Source organism: Peromyscus leucopus, chromosome 1 (assembly GCF_004664715.2).
Source record: "Peromyscus leucopus breed LL Stock chromosome 1, UCI_PerLeu_2.1, whole genome shotgun sequence".
NCBI lineage: Eukaryota > Metazoa > Chordata > Mammalia > Rodentia > Cricetidae > Peromyscus > Peromyscus leucopus.
In genome coordinates, this window is record NC_051063.1 from 147,433,818 (window position 1) to 147,450,112 (window position 16,295).

Below are 16,295 nucleotides of genomic sequence, written 5' to 3' on the forward strand. Positions count from 1 at the left end.
TAGGCATTCTCCTCATAGTCTCTTGGACACACAGCAAGTTTCCCCAGTACGAGGGGTGACACAGGGTAGCGGGTGCAACATGTCTCACCATGGAACCAAAATGCTCTCTAAGGTAAATACCAATTTCAACCAGTAACAACAAGAGGTCTCTGGGCTCCACATGTTTGCCAACACTTGACACCGGACAGGGTTTGCCAATCTGATAGGTGTGAAATAGTGCCACTGTCTCATTCCGGCAGCTCCCAGCCAGCCTAAGCATCCCCTCTTTTTGTGGCCATTCATTTTCTCTGCTCACCCATTTCTCTGCTTTTCCACTGAGCGTTTATCTTTTTTCTCATTAACTTATAGCTTTAAAAGTAATTTCTGAGGCCGGGCGGTGGTGGCGCACGCCTTTAATCCCAGCACTCGGGAGGCAGAGCCAGGCGGATCTCTGTGAGTTCGAGGCCAGCCTGGGCTACCAAGTGAGTTCCAGGAAAAGGCGCAAAGCTACACAGAGAAACCCTGTCTCGAAAAAAAAAAAAAAGTAATTTTTGTGCTCTAATTTTTTTGTTATCTTCTCTACTTTTCCTAGTCTACCGCCTCCTTTGCCCATGTCATGAGGGTAGGCCATTATGTTTTTCTAAAATTCTTATAGGCACTCAAGTCTCTAATCCCATCTAGAATTTAACTTTGTATAGCGTGGGCTAAGAATCTAATTGTTTACCCATGTGGACAGTCAGCTCTTCCAGAACCACTTATTAACTAAATGGTCCACCTTTCCTCCTCCATCTGTAACTCTTCCTTTGGCATGCACAGGCTCCCACACACCCTTGGCTTTGAGTCCATTCTACGGGTGGGCGGGACCATCCCTGGGTCAGTGCCCCTCCCTGTTCTCCTTTCCTAGACTGGTCTGAGGGACTCTTGGACCTCACTATGCCATATGAATTCTATACTTCATTTGTAGATTCCACACACAGTTCAATCCCACAAGGATTTATGGAATTACAGTGGATTCATGGATTAATTGGGGGGGGGATAATTTTTTAGGGGCGTGCTCCATCCCCAGCACCTCAAAATCCCAAAACACTTTATCCTTCTTTCCATAACTTCTCTCCTTTAAATAACTCACCCCGAAGGATCTCACAGCTTTTACGCTGGGATGAACTACAGTTTCTCTTGTCTTCTGTCTGCCGAGGTACAGGTGGTCAGTGTTCTAGCAGCCCATTCAACTTTCTTATGAGTTCTTACAGCTAATCTCCAGATTCCCTTCCATTATCCACATATTTTTGTCAACTCTCAACGGCAATATTTGACTCTGTAATTTTTACTTTTTCAAAACTATTATTTCATTTACTTATTTAGTGTGTGCTGAGACGTGCACACATGTGTGCACTCGACAGCATACATGTGGAGATCAGAGGACACCTTTTGGGGAGTCAGTCCTCTCCTTCCACCACGTGGGTCCCATGGATTGAGCTCAGGTCATCAGACTTGGCAGCAAGCTTCTCTACCTTCACTGAGCCATCTCGCTGGCCCATAACTTGTATGTATTTCGTGTTAAAAAACAAACTTGTTGCCTTGTCTGGAAAGATGCTAGGAGAGGGAAACTGTGGCTAGCTTGTCTTTATTAGATGTATATTTTTTAATGGAAAGGAACAGAACCTGTATCAGACTGAAAGAGATCCGTAATTTGAGAAAGGTGACTAATAGCTGGCCTAAGTTACCTGTGGATTGTGTTAAATAAATCAAATCAGGTTATCAATTGATTGACAGTAGAGAATTGACAGCGAGAATGTCAGGGCACTATAGTGGGTGGCTGTTTGAGCCCCACCTTGAAGCGCCACCCCCAGTGAGGTAGCAGGTAGCTGTTACACCTGCCTATGACCTTGAGGTACATGTCCCCGAGGTGTGGCCGCTGGAGGACCCTTAAGACCTGGGATGCACGCATGCTCTCTTCTTCTCTACCTTGTGGTTTCACCAGAGAGCCACGGTGGACCATGCCTCACCTTTCCAGGATCCTGCAACAAATTCCCTTATTCTGTCTTTCGAATTAACCCCCAAATAAATTCCTTTGATCATTAAGCAGGCTCCGTGGATTGCTAGCAATATAATCCCATTAGGGCACAGCCAGATGGATGGACAAGAAAACCAAGGCTGCCACTCGGGCAGGTAGAGAACAGAACACCAAATGCCCTTTAAGGGTTTGGAGGAGAGAATCGCACAGAGGTGATCTCCGTGGAGAGAATGCACCAAGAGACAGAAGTGGTCATCATCATGGCAGTGGTGACACACGGCCACCGTGTGCTGTACACAAACAGCCCCCTCCCCTGGCCCCCACCCGCATTGACTCATCTATAAAGCAAAACTAAACACATCTACGTCTTATTTATGAGTCACAAATGAGTCTCCTGGTTGAAAATGGCAATAAGGTTTTTAAAGAGTTCCTACTGAGTAGATAGAGGTGCTGGAAAAAAAAGAGGCTGGAAAGCTCCAGGCCCTTTTCCACATTAGCTGTGCACTTAAAAGTGCGGAGAGAAAAGCAGGTTTGGGAAGGAAGAGTGACAGGGCTTTCCTTGAGTCATTACACCCAAGACAGCTCCTGCCGCCAACCCAGCCACCTTTCCGTTCGAAAATGTCCCTATCATGTCCCTCTCAGCACCAGGCCTACCGAGCTGAGTGACAGGCTGTGTGGAGTCTGTGACCGCACCGTCCAGAGAGACCTAAGGGGCCACCCAACATTCCCAGGGTGATGGGATGCATGCCTCAAGAACCTTCTCGCCCACAGGCAAAAATCAGGAGCACGGACCTTGTTCATAAGCGACTCAGTGAGACACAGCAGATCCAAAGGCCCGCAAAGCCAAGGGGTGCACAAGGTTATCCCAGGGGCCAGGAACGTCCGAGGGAGCGCTCACTGCCTCTCTGCCTCTTGCAATGTAGAGCTCAGAGTTCAACTTTGCCTCCTCTCTGCTCAGTTAATTATAGGAACCCAAATCGCAGGCACTTTGTAATTTACCATCCAGTTTAAGAAGCACTTTCAGCTGAGACAAATTGCTGGGCCACCTGGGCAGAAGAATAAAGAATGGCAGGAGTCGGGAGCCTTAAGCAAACAGGAGAGCTGTCTTCAACCCAGACAATCGGCCCTGGAGATTTGACAGCGACAGAGAGCAATGAAGCCAGGGCCACCAAAAGGCAAAATCTTAGCTCTTAGGATGTCTGAAGACACAAAAAGCCAGTTATTCCTTTTGGATAAACTCTGACCTGCCTCGGGAACTGACTTCACATAGCAGAATTTCCCCTTCCAGAAGACCTTCCACCTCACATCAAGTGCCGGGGAAATGTCATTTTGATCAGGACCACGGCACACTTTGCTGGCTTCTGTCACAGATAATGATGAAACTAAATTTAATACAGCCTGGTGCTGCAGTTTGAGTTATGAGGCCACGCTCCCTTCATTTCACTCGATTCTCCTGCGCGTGTAGTTTGTCGATCTGTAACGGTGCTGAGAGCTCTCTCCCAGTGGGACGGCACACTTGGGCCTCCTGAGGCCCTCCACGGGCCATAAATCGAGATCAACCTGCTCCATTGCCCCTCTGCGGGGCTCCATCAGGAAAAAAGAGCCCTATGCTGGCAGTCTTTGGGAGCCGCACTGACTTAGTGCCCAAACTTGGCTTCTCTCAGGATAAGTGACAGCCAACCTATACACCTCCAGGGGTGGGAGAAAGGGCATTTCATGACTAGCGCCTTGCTTCTGAACATCACCGGGTAGTCTCAACCACCTGAGGCAGTACAAAGTCACTACCACTACGGATGAACAAGTCAAGAAGTGACGTGTCCAAGGTCATGCAGCTAGTTGTGCCAAGAGCTGCCGTTTTCGCTGCAGCCAGAGCCCAACGCAAAGCAACCATCCTCTTTGCCTAGAGAGGTTTTAAGTGCAGAGTCCAGCCTCCAACCATCCGGCAGCTTCTGGGTCCCTTTGCTCCCTGACCCAAACCTGACTTCTGGGCACAGGCACCAGCGCGCCACACCGAGGAAAAGCCAGTCCCTGAGTTGCCGGCCACGCTCAAGTCGCCCAACCAGCCAGCGCCTGACTGCCTTGGCGCACGCACCTAGCCCGGCGTCCCCGCACCACCCGTCGAGGGCAGAGTGGCCCGAGAGGCGGAGCCAGGGCTCGGAGACCACCGGGAATTGAGTGGACGCTGAGGATGGCGCGGGTGGGCAGAACGCGGCGACCCCTTGGGCGCCCGCTCCAGCGCGGCTGGGCAGGTGTCGGTGCCCGATCAGGGCTTCCGAGGCCACACTTCCGAGTGCGAGTGCCCGGCGACACTGCCTGGGAACTCACGGCCTCGGGCCCTCCCGAGTGACCGTTCACGCTGGCCACCACGTCCTCCCCGCCGAGTGTCCCTCGGCAGTCCCCGCGAGTCCCCGCAGGGCGCCCCCGCCGTCCCCAGCGGTGCGGGCCGCCTTCCCACGCGGCGCCGCCGGCGGCCGAGCTGGCAGGGCGCCCCCTCGCGCGTGGCCGCCGGCGGCCGGGAAAGTTTGGGGCGCGCGGGGCCGGCGGTACTCACCTGGCCCAAGTTGAGGTAGCCGTGCGCCGCAGCCACGCGGTCCGCCGCGCCGGGGCCGCCCAGCACTTGCACTGCCCAGTGGTTGGTGTAGACGGGGCGCGGCGGCGGCGGCGGCGCGGAGCAGGCGGCGGGCAGCGCGAGCAGAAGCAGCCAACGCCAGGGGCGCAGTGCGAGCGGCGGGAGCCCGTGCCGGCCGGCGGCCCCTGAGCCTCGCGCGACATCGGCGGCCCGGGGCGGCGGCCGGGGCCCGGGCGCTGGCGGCGCGCGCGGAGGCATGGCAGCGGCAGGCTCGCGCGGCGCCCGAGCGGCGAGTGCGCCGGGGGGTGGGGAGCCGCCTTTTAAAGCCGCTCCGCGCCGGGGAAGCGCCGCCGCCGCCGCCGCCGCCGCGGGCGGGAGCCGGGGAGGAGGAGGAGGAGGAGGCCGCCGCGGCGCGTTCCCGCCCGCGCGGCCCGGTGGCGCCCCTGGGCCCGCGCTCGTGCGGCTGTCTCCCGGCCCGCCAGCAGCCGTGGGGGCCGGCGCAGGGGAGACCCGAGACTTTGGGGGCTCTCTCGGGACACGACGCTGCCCGGAGTGGCAGGCTCGGCCCCGCACGTTCTGCTAGGAGCCGGGAGGGCCCTGGGCATCCCACGTGAGTTTCCCATATCCCCGAGGAGTTGACTTAGGTCGGCTCATTTCTACTGGTTGCGCCCCTGGAGGCTGAACTCACCTGCTGGGGTCCCCAAGGCTAGACAGCCTTGCTCCAACTTAGCTTTCGGCAGTGAACTTGCAAATGTGCCGGATCTTGGGGGGGGAAAGATGCCAGGGAAACGCTGGGGTGTCCCAGGACCTGGCCTGACCTGAAGACCATATTGAATGGACAAAGGGCATGTGGCGAACTTAGCTGGAGTCCGCGAGAGTATTGGGAACACAGCGTCCATACAGGGCTGAAGGCTAGGAAGGCTAGGCAGGTGAACCCCGTGGCTGACCGACCACTTCGTGTCTGTGTGATCTTGGGCACCTTTCTGTCCTTGCTGGCCTGTAAGATGGGGGTACTAATAGCATCTACCCATCTGGCTCTTTTGAGGATGTCAGCTCTTCCCTTGCCATCAGCGGACAATAATGTTTGTTTGGATGAGCCCGGGGCCTGCCACGTGGTTGGCGTTCACTAGATTGTGTACACTCTCAAAAGTACCCACTGAGCTAGGACCAGTCAGTAGGAAAGTGAGTTGACTCATCCTCACTCTTCCTCCTGGAGCAGCCTGGAGAATTGTGTTCACACTGAGAACAAGTCATGATGAGAGGCTAGGGTGGCTGCCATCCTCGGAGGACCCATTGGTCCCAGCTGACCCCACGCAGAAAGCAAACCTTCAGCCTGATTAATGCAGGAAGGGAAACGGGAAACAAAATCCAACAAAGCAAGGCAGAGAAAGCCTTGAGGCAGGAAGGAAGCGGATTCACCAATGCTCAGGTTCATAGAACAGCTGGTTCCCGTTCTGCGGCCGTTTGGAGGTTCACTTGCCCGAGTCTATAGCCAAGTAGATCCCACAGAAGCGAGAGGAATACAGGGTAGACAGAGGGCAGGATCTACCCAGGGCCACCTGAAGCCCTTTCCAACATCCCTTTCAGGAGTCCTTGGGTTTTATATCCCACATGATTCTTCCTTTCTACAAGCACGAGTCACCCTAATGAAGGTTAGAAGGGAAGGAAGTATGCGGAGAGGCCCAGCAAGGACAAGCCAAATTCATGCTAACAGGACTCCTGCCAAGGGCCCCTGTTAGCACCTGGGGCCTTCCCTCTTCTTCCCCAGACCATGACTGACCCTGCTGTCCCCAGCCAAATCCACCCTATGTTGCGAAACACAAGGCCCTGGGTCAAGGCCTGGGTGCTCCCTGGCGCTCTGCCTGCTGCAAAGATGTGAGGCCATCACACCAAGTGGCCAGCCCTAGAGGAGAACAGGCCACACCAGTCGGACAACAGCAGTACCCAGAGCCGCCAGCCTGCCTCTGTCCTCAGAGAAACCACTGGATGGAGGAGAGTGGAGTCAGGGGACTCACCCTGTTCCTTTTCAGACACTCACCTGGACAGCCTGAGTCCCCTTTCTGGCCCTCATGGGCCAGCCTGTCTCTGCCTCATCCTGGATCCTGTGCTGTACTTCAAGAGCATGGCCTGCTTGAAGACCCTGCATGCTGCTTGTAGTCTAGATGCTACGGAGCACCTCAGAGCTCCCAGGAGGGGTCCCCCTTCACAGCAGTCCCCTTGACACACAGGGATATGGGTTTTCCATAATAATTTGGTAGATTCAGGGATTTAACATACTGAACTGAGAGGAGATGAAAACGCATCTGAGTTTTGTACGTGGAGGGATCCGACTTTATTTGATTAACAAGGCTGGTCCGTTGGGACTAAACTTTCTGCTTGTTGTAGAAGTACCTGGGCCACAGCGTGGCTGTAGAAGACCAGCTTGCCCAAATGAACATCCTAAATCAAATCGCCTCCTGTGAGTTTCCTATTGATTTACGCGGTGACAGGATTAACTCAATCACGGGAGTGTCCCAGCCCTCTGAGTTGAGATAGGATCTGTAATAAAACTTGCCTGTCTTCCTGCAGGGAGGGGATTTCATTACTCACTCAGCCCTGCTCTCCAGATGGCCCTGAGGTGCACACAGCTTCCAGGCTTAAGGGGGTGGGAGGGTTGGAGGGTGCATATGCTGCTTTTTTAGATAGAGGTTAGTCAGGCTGCTGAAGGACAGGACACGGACTAGAAAGGTGACTGGAGATGGCCATGTCTCTGAAGTTAGAAAATGCTTGTATGTTTTCCCAAACAGAAGACCACCAGGAGGTGTTATGGAATTGTATTCTTTTTTTTTTTTTTTTTTTTTTTTTTTTGGTTTTCAAGACAGGATCTCGCTCTGTAGACCAGGCTGGCCTCGAACTCACAGAGACCTGCCTGGCTCTGCCTCCCGAGTGCTGGGATTAAAGGTGTGCGCCATCACCACCCAGCCAGAATTGTATCCTTATGCCTGTCTCGGGTCCCTGTACAGCAAGAGCGGAGCTGCCTAGCGGGGCCCACTGTACCCCCTAAGTCAAGGCTGCACAGCCTCTTGGGATTCAGAATTCTCTCCATTAAGTGATAGAAACTTGACTGCCAAATTGTACCTCTGAGAGTATGCTAGCTTCTACAGGCCAGAATGATAGCTCTGTGTCACATGGGCAGCACCTTTCGGGGTCTGGAGGAGAGTGAGCACTCAACACCCAGCTCACCACACCACTCACTGGGTGTGTGACCTCAGACAAGTCGCTTCGGTTTCCTCTGCTGTAAAGGGCAGGCGCTGCTGTCCCTGTGGAGGGCACTGTGAGGGCGACAGGAGCTGGTTGGTGTGGAGCCCTCTGTCCAGCACCTGGTACCCAGTAAGTGCTTTAGACAGCCGTGGTGACCATGCTCTGCTGGGTGCCAGGCACTCCACAGTGGGGCACAGTGGTTGGGGTTGCCCTGTTTCCCTGTGCTAGGCTCCGGGCACAGAGTGTACCATCTGTATCAAGGCCCGGTTTGCATATCTTCAGGTTTTTAACATTCAGAACCAGGAGAACAGCTCATGGTTGATACTTGGCTGTCACCAGTGGCTGGGTCTGAAACTGAGTTGTTCCAGAGAGGGCTTATGACCTGGGGCCTCAAGCTCCTGAGGACCCTTGGAGACCTTTGTAGCATGATCTCAGACTGAGAACGAGCTAGGGGTAACCAGGGCACTTCTTTCTATTTTTCTATCAGGACCAAGGCAGAGGATTCAGGGTTCCTCATTACCCCTCTTTGCATAGTCTGCACAGTGTTTTTTCCCCATTTTCTTCCACACCAACAATGCAGCCTTTGCATTGTCTCCTGTAACACTTGCCACCTTGGATATTTTCCTTCTTATTATTTTAAGAGTATTTATTTCATTTAAATTATGTTACGTATGCATGTGGGTGTGTGCACGCATACTCGAGGGTGCCCGTGGAGGCCAGAAAAGCGCAATGGGTTCCCTGGAGCTGGAGTTACAGGTGGTTGTGAGCCACCCAACATGAGTGCTGGGAAGCAAACTCCCATCCTTTAGAAGAGCAGGAAGTTCTCCTAACTGTTGAGCTCTCTCTCCAGCCTCTGACACTTTATTTCATAACACCTTAGAGCTGGGGAGGTGGTTTAATGAATGGAGTGCTTGCTGAGTTTGGATCCTCAGCATCCATGTTAAAAATAAAATAAAATAAAATAAAATAAAAAGTGGGTCCAGCAGCATTCTCCTGTAGCCCAGCAGTGGGAGGCAGTCTGGAGGGTTCTCTGGCTTCTCTGGTGCCTGCTGTGTGGCCAGGCCAGCTGACTTGGTGAGATCCTGGTTCAGGGAGAGACCCTGTCTCAAAACATAAGGTGGAGAGCGATTGTGGGAAACACAATGTCAGCCTCTGGCCTCTACACATATGCGTTCACATGTGCATGGACACTTGGACACGTGTGTGTGTGTGTGTGTGTGTGTGTGTGTGTGTGTGTGTGTGTGTTGATGACACATGGTGTCAGTGCCTTTGTAAAGAGACCCGTGGGACTGTCACAAACGTACCTGCTTTTCCCTCCTCCTTGTGGCTTCTATTGACCTCCACAGAGCTTTGATCTTCCTTCTTGCTTATTTTCTTTTCCATCAAAATTGATTGTGATTATTCTGCAAAGTGAAGGCTCCTTCTGAACTGGTTTTATCGTCAAATGCTACCTATTCTGTTACTATCAGGATGCTTCAGGCTGCTCTGTGTTCAAAGGTAAGATACCTGGGGGGGCTTGAACACTTCCCAACAAACCATACTTCCTTGAGACCAGATAAACATCAAAGGTCTCCACTATGAAACACTGACATGACTACAGGAAGGGACCTGAGACATGGGGGTAAAGCTCTCCCCGCCTCAGGGTCCCCAAAAACTGTTGCCTAGGCCCAAGGTTTCCCCTAGCCACATCCACTTCTCTACCAGCTTATATTTTTTCTCTCTCCTTTTCACTGGGAATCCTACACACAGCTCTCCCCTGCTCCATGGGGGAAAGTTCTTTCCCTCACAGCCCCACCTCCCAGCCCCCTAAGCTCGGTTCCCCTCATCCATAGAACTCTCGTGGGCCAGCAGACAGCTCTGGCCCCACCTGATTCTCCCTTTGTATCTGAACCTTAAAGTTCTTGAGGAAGAGCCCCCTGAAAATGGCTTTCCCTGGATACACAGTTATCCTGGACCCTACAACTAATATCCTGGGGCTCCTTTCATAATACCATGTAGAAGTTGAGTGTCAAAAAAACTCAAGGTTGCCAGGCGATGTTGGCACACACCTTTGATCCCAGCACTCAGAAGGCAGAGGCAGGCAGATCTCTGTGGAGTTTGAGGCTAGCCTGGAGCGAGTTCCAGGACAGCCAGAGCTGTTACACAGAGAGACTCTGTCTCAAAAGACTAAAAAAACAAAAACTCAAAAGTCTAAGACACTCCTCCTAAAAGAGGCTCTGCAATGTGTTCCCTTTTTGCCTTGTAGGATTTTCTAGGCTCAGAGCTACGAGTGACAGAAAATCACAATGTTGATCCCCCTCCCCCATAACGATTAGGACGCCTCTGGTTACAGAATGCTTAAATGGCCATTGGAAGGAAGCACAGTGAGGTAGCTCACTCTTTCACCAATAGGCAACTCAGAGCCTCAGTGACATGGAGGAGACTGACGATGGCTTTTCTATACTTCACCTGGCTTTGTCCTTTGCCTCCTAAGTGACTGCCACAGACTGGAGCATCCTTTCCTCTCACAGCCTCCAAGGGAAGAAGGCAGGTGTGAGCTCCTGCCTGTTGAAGGAGCAGAACCACACCCCCCCAGCCCATTTCCCCTTGGGCACCGCTGGGCAGGCCTAGGTCACAGGCTGTCCTCCTGCAGCCCAGTTTCGGGGTTGCTGTGACTGATCATCTTGGGCTTTCTCCTGGAGGGGCATTCTCCACCCTGCAGCATGTTGCTGCCCTAGATTGAGCCAAAGAAAAATGAAGTCAGCAAGAGCAGGCAGCAGCCTGAAGGTGGCTGGAGACCCAGCCTGTCTCCCCTCTCCCCTCTCTGTTTCTATTGTGTTTCTTTCGTCTAGATTCTGCTCAGCTAACAGCAAGCTCCGACAAATGTTTCTCGAAAGGAAGGAAGGGAAAGAAGAAGGAATGGGTAGGACGAGAACCAAGGGAGTGGGAAAGGGGGTGGGGGGAGCCGGCCTCAAGTGTTATTAAAATGAAACACTGCCCAAACAGCACCACAGAACCAGCTTTCACCTTCTCCAAGTGTCCCAACCCCACGATGGCCAAGTGACGATCTAGCTGTATTTACGTTAGGTCCAGCTGCAGGATGCATCCCCTGTTCCTCTGTAGAGACGCCTTGATTCCAGACTGGGTTCCCAGTTAATGCCCATGCGTTTTCCCAGGTGAGTTAACTTCAGAACTTGGGCTTGCTTTCCAGGCAGGACAAACGGAGCCACGCAGAAGACTGAGTGGGAGTGATAAGTGACGTCACGAGAAGAACCGGAAGCTTAGTTCTGTCTGCAAAGAGAAGCCCAGTGTGTCCACAGCTGTCAGAGGTGCTTGGTGCGGGCCTATGCGGTGGATACAATGGAAGTTAGTGTTGGTTGGGGTCTTTTCAGGTTCCATGAGTTCAGTCCTTCCCCCAAGGAAATCACAAGTCAGGGAACGTCTTTGTCTCCCGCCCTGCCCATCTCCAAAGCTGTCCTGATCCTCCAGAGAACCATGCTTGGTGTCGTGCAGCCCTTACTTGGTTCTTTTTTCCTTCCCCTCAGCAGGAGAGCCCCCACCATCGAAGGATGCCCACTGTCCCTGCCCTACAGCCCCTTCGGCATCCCCACTCTGTGTCTTCTGTTGGAGCTCCCAGGTGTCTGGACAAACAAGCACCAGTCTGTTCCCCTGTGTGAGCCTCGCATCCACCCAGGAGCTGTCCTTGTGCTGCTGAAGGCAGGCGGGGAAGAAGCAGAACCACCCTGACTGGTCAGCCTCACCCCATGTTCTCTCCTTCTCACACACCTACAGTGGAACCGGAGTCTGGCTCTCCTGCTGATTCAGCCCCTCCAGCGCCACACCCCCACCCCCACTCCCGGCTGAACACCTTGCTTCCGTCGTTCTCAGGAGATGGTCCCTTGCCTCAGGCTCTGGCTTCCCAAACCTTGTTGTAGGGGTTCATGGGTCCTCGCCTCCCTACTGTGCTGCTCTGGATTCAAATCCTACCCCTGTTGAGGACATGCCTTCTTTATGTCAAAACTTCTGCTAGATTGCCCCATGTGCTCATAGACATCTATTGAAAACCTCTCTTCCACATATCTCCTGCTCTCTCCCTTCCCTTTCTGTAAACAGTCCTGGAGAAGATGCCTTGCCCTCGGGTCGGTTTCTCCCCTGCTCTGACTTTAAACCCACCTACATCAGGCCCCACCCCCAGAGCCCTCAACACTCATCACCAGCAGCCTCCGTGGTAATAACTCCAGTGTGTATGCATGTATGTATGTATGTGCGTGTGTGTACACACACATGTGGACTCACACCATAGTACAGGTGTGGAGGCCAAAGGTTTCTTCTTCTTCCTCTCCGCCCCCCCCACGCCCCCGAAACAAGGTTTCTCTGTGTAACAGCCATAGCTATCCTGAAACTAGCTCTGTAGACCAGGCTAGCCTCAAACTCACAAAAATCCACCTGCCTCTGCCTCTGCCTCCTCCTCCTCTTCTTCTCTGTGGTCTCTGGGAATTGAACTCAGGTCATCAGGCTTGGTGGCAAGCACCTTTACAGGCTGTGCCACCTCACTGTCCCCACCCCCCATCTTTGAAGCCTGATCTTCATGGGACTCCTGGCACCTTCGTCTGCCCAGCCCGATCTCCTCGTTCTCCTTAGGGCCTCTGAGGCTGGCACAGGATCCTTGCGGGCACAGGATGGCCCCAAGCCCTGGTGGTCTTCCTCTGCTGTCCCTCTTCTAGTGATCTCTCATTCTGGTGACTTTGGATGTCTAGTACATACAAGTGACTCCGGGTGGCAGACACCGTCCCCATTTGGATGTTGGAGGTTTGTCAGAAAACTCCCCCTCTGCACTCCGCTTCGGCCTGGATGTGGTTGTGTGTCCCAGAGGTTCATGTGTTGAAACTTAGTCCCCATGGTGAGGCATCACATCCGGAGGGTGGAAACTTTTGTGTTCAGAGGTGGGGCCTCGGGAGGTGATAAGGATTAGATAAAGTCATCAGGGTGGAGCCTTTGATTGAGTCTGGTGGCTTCATAAGAGGGGGGGGGGGGTGGAACCAGGAAAGCCATGGACCCATGCATACATGTACCTTCCCTTGTCACGTGATACCTTGCACCACCTTGGGACTTTTTCAGATGTACCTGGAGAACCATGAGCAAAGGGGGAGAGAGAGAGAGAGAGAGAGAGAGAGAGAGAGAGAGAGAGAGAGAGAGAGAGAGAGATCTTTCCTTCATAAGGCTTCCCAGCATCAGCTATTTCATTACAGCAATTCAGCATAGACTCATACACACCTCTGCTCCAGTTACAGCAAATGCTAGCTCTGTCCTGAGCCTGGGGTTAACTTTCACCCTGCCCCTGATTCCCGTGTCTCCCATATCAGTAAAGCTGGTTGTTTCCACATTGGAGGTCCCCTCGGGATCTGACTGATACTTACCATGCCCTCCGCTATCCCTTTGGTCAAGTCTCCTCGCCTCCCAGTGGCTCCCAGTGGCTGCCCTAGCTTGCCTTCCCCCATGTGCAGAACCTTGTGTGACAGAAACCAGGTCACTCTCCCCTCGGCTCAAAGTATCTCTCACAGCTTTCAGTCTCAAGTAAAGAGAAATCTAGTCCCCAGAGGGTCCACGTGGCCCCCACCCGATTCAGGGTGGAGACTGTCAAGTAACAGAAGAGCATTGCATTGCATGGGCCAAGGCTTCTCAGCGGAAATGATTTTGAAGGTGAGCTTGTGTTGGGGCCCTGTCCCTACTTTTTCCCCCAGGGTTCTCTTGAGCAGGGAGGAATGAGGAATTTGTAGATAGAAGCATAGAGGAGAGAGACAGACAGAAACACAGGATAGCCTCAGGAGGGTCTGGGTCTGAACCCACCAGCCCCTTCTGTCTCTACTAAAGGGCTTTTTAAAGGAATGCCGAGGGGTGGAGCAAAAGACCTCCCCCAGCACAGCAAGTGCAGACCATCCCAGACACCTGATGACCATGCACATTGTCAAGCCATCCCCTCATGCAGCCCTGCTGTGTAAAGCAAGCTCAGATCTCACTAGGAAACCTTTGTGGGCTCCCACAAGCTTGAAGAAATAAACAGGAGCTATGCAGATAAGTGCTCCAGCAGTCAGGTCTAAGCGAGGGAGCGAACATCACATTAAATATCTCTGATGGAGGAAAACAATGACTTGGGTAATAGAGGAGCCATCCAGGGCCAGCCTGGTCTCTCCAGCTCCTGGCAGTGTCCAGGTGGACTAGCATGTGCAAAGGCCCTGGAGTCGGAGGAAGCTTAGAGAGTGTTCTAGAAGCTAGAGAGGAGGGGAGGGAAGGAGTACTCATAGTTAGAGGAGGGAAGTGAGAGGGGATAAAGGACTGAGATAGGTCAGGCTGTGACAGCTTTGGACTCCATCAGAAGAATAGAAAGCCAACCGGCCCAGCCTCAGTGGCTCCCACACCTTTACCTATACACTCACTGTGACTTCAGGAGGCCATGCCTGCCTCTGTTCCCACACGGTCAGCTCCTTACTTAGTATCTGCTGCCTGTCCCCTGAAACCCCAAGCCACTTGTGCCAACCTCCTTACCTCATCCAGACTCCACAGGGCCATGAGTGTTCCTTGTGGCATTTACAGCAGTGGCCTCTATCCCAGGACTCGGGGTGCTCCCTGCTAGGCTTCACTTCCCCATTAATCTACCCTACCCCACCTAGCTCCTCTCCATACGTACCTACCTATCTCTATAGCTTGCAAAGTGTCCCTGTCCAGCCGCTGCCCATCAGTCTCCATCTCCACCTGTCCCCAGAGTCTCAGTTCCCAGGCCCTCCATCTGGTCTTCCTGGCCAACAGGGTGGAGCCCAGACTTGCATATTCTAGCACCATCCTTCTTGGTATCCCTGCCACCACCACACAGGGCCCAGGGCTGTTTCCAAAGGCACTGGCCATTCAAGCCTGGCCATCCTGACCTCCATTCCCATACCACATGGCTTTCTCTGTCTTTCCATACACTCAGGACCCTCTGACTGGTATGGGGTCTCAGCAGGTGCTCCTATTAAGGCCCTCTTTTTCTTCCTTTCTTTCTTTCTTCCTTCCTTTCTTTCTTTCTTTCTTTTCTTCCTTCCTTCCTTCCTTTCTCTCTCTCTCTCTCTCTCTCTCTCTCTCTCTCTCTCTCTCTCTCTTTCTTTCTTTCTTTTTTTTTTTGAGACCGTGTTTCTCCGTGTAGTTTGGTGCCTGTCCTGGATCTCACTCATAGACCAGGCTAGCCTCGAACTCACAGAGATCTGCCTGACTCTGCCTCCTGTGTGCTGGGATTCAAGGCGTGGCTTAAGGTCTCTTTGTGTCGCTGTCACATCCCTGTTCTCTCACTGAAAACCTTGATGGCAATCTTAATCCACCCCTGATCAATAAGGCAAAGCCTCTGGTCTAATATTTTCTGGCACAGTGGCCTCTCCCAGGGCCAGTGGGCAAAGGGGTCAGGGCAGAGCACCCAGCAGTGGGGACCACCATGGGCAGAGGGCCTGGGGCTGCAGGAAGCTGGCTGTGGTGGAACGGAGAGGAACAGCAGAGAGTCAGAGTCGCTGAGAGTGACGGACAGGTAGTGAGGAGGGGCGAGGAAAGGAGTCCAGGAGCCTTTCACAGGATCCGTGCGTGCTCTGGGTGGTCCCTGTGATGTGAGCACCATCTTTAATCCTAAATGCCGTTCCTTCTAGGTTCTCCTTTAATCGATGTTAGGAAACCAAGTCTTCCTGTTCAAAGAAATCAAGAGCAAACCTGTTTAGCACTGGGGGGGCCGACCAATAGTAGAGCCCTTCTCTAGAATGCAGGAGGTTTGAGTTTTGCCCTCAGCACTGAAAAAAAAAAAAAAAAAAAAAAGAAGGAAGGAAGAGGGGGAAGGCTGAGGAGAGCTCAGTGGTTAGCAGCACCTACTGCTCTTGCTGAGGACTCAAGTTTGGGCCCTGAAACCCGTGTCAAGGGAGTCACCACTGCCTGTAACTCCAGGGTTTTAGAAGAAAGGAGAGAGAGACAATGGATGGGCCAGCCTTGTTTGTAGGGACTAAGGAGACAGCAGCAGCCTGGAGCAACACAGAAAGGCATTCCTGCCAGACTTGGTTTGTTCTAAGGCTCCTACGCTCTGGAGTGGCAGAGGCTATGGGAGCACAAAAGGGTTTGATGACATGCTTGAGGGTTATGTGAAATAAGGGCCCATCAGTGAAAGGAGGTCTGTCCCCAAGAGACAAGAGCAGAGGCAAGCAATTAGCTTTGCACAGGAGATTAGGTCCCTGTAGTGTGTGCCTCGACAGGATCCAGCCAGCACTTGCAGACTGTGACCTTGAACACAACTAGCCGCCCATCCCCACCCCCTCCCTCAACTCCCCTTGCTGTGTAGATGAGAACAATAATGGTAGAGAGTAAGGTGATCTTATGGGACCCACTGGTGGCACATGGCTTGTAGACTGGAGGTGAACCTCCTCAGAAGTGCATTGTTGGTTTGACAAAGGCTGACACTAGAAGCCGGAGTCACGTGACTGGCATGTGATGTGTGACTGGTGGGGATGGGGG

At 53.1% G+C, this 16,295-nt stretch overlaps 1 protein-coding gene and 1 long non-coding RNA gene across 3 annotated transcripts in view; one reads left to right on the forward strand and one right to left on the reverse strand.

Annotated features, from left to right (window-relative positions):
- The window catches only part of Pcsk6 (proprotein convertase subtilisin/kexin type 6), a 192,111-nt gene extending 187,262 nt beyond the window's left edge, over positions 1 to 4,849 (reverse strand). For both annotated transcript variants that reach the window (XM_028872818.1, XM_028872817.1), the window contains exon 1: positions 4,545 to 4,849. In XM_028872818.1, coding sequence (XP_028728651.1) covers positions 4,545 to 4,820 — 276 coding nt within the window. In that variant the 5' untranslated portion in view covers positions 4,821 to 4,849. The remainder of the gene's footprint in view (positions 1 to 4,544) is intronic.
- A 5,092-nt stretch (positions 4,850 to 9,941) lies between these two features.
- LOC119087703 lies at positions 9,942 to 12,088 on the forward strand. Its single transcript, XR_005091207.1, has 3 exons — positions 9,942 to 10,704; positions 10,993 to 11,110; positions 11,330 to 12,088. It is a non-coding gene; the product is annotated as an uncharacterized LOC119087703 (long non-coding RNA).
- Positions 12,089 to 16,295: the final 4,207 nt, after the last annotated feature.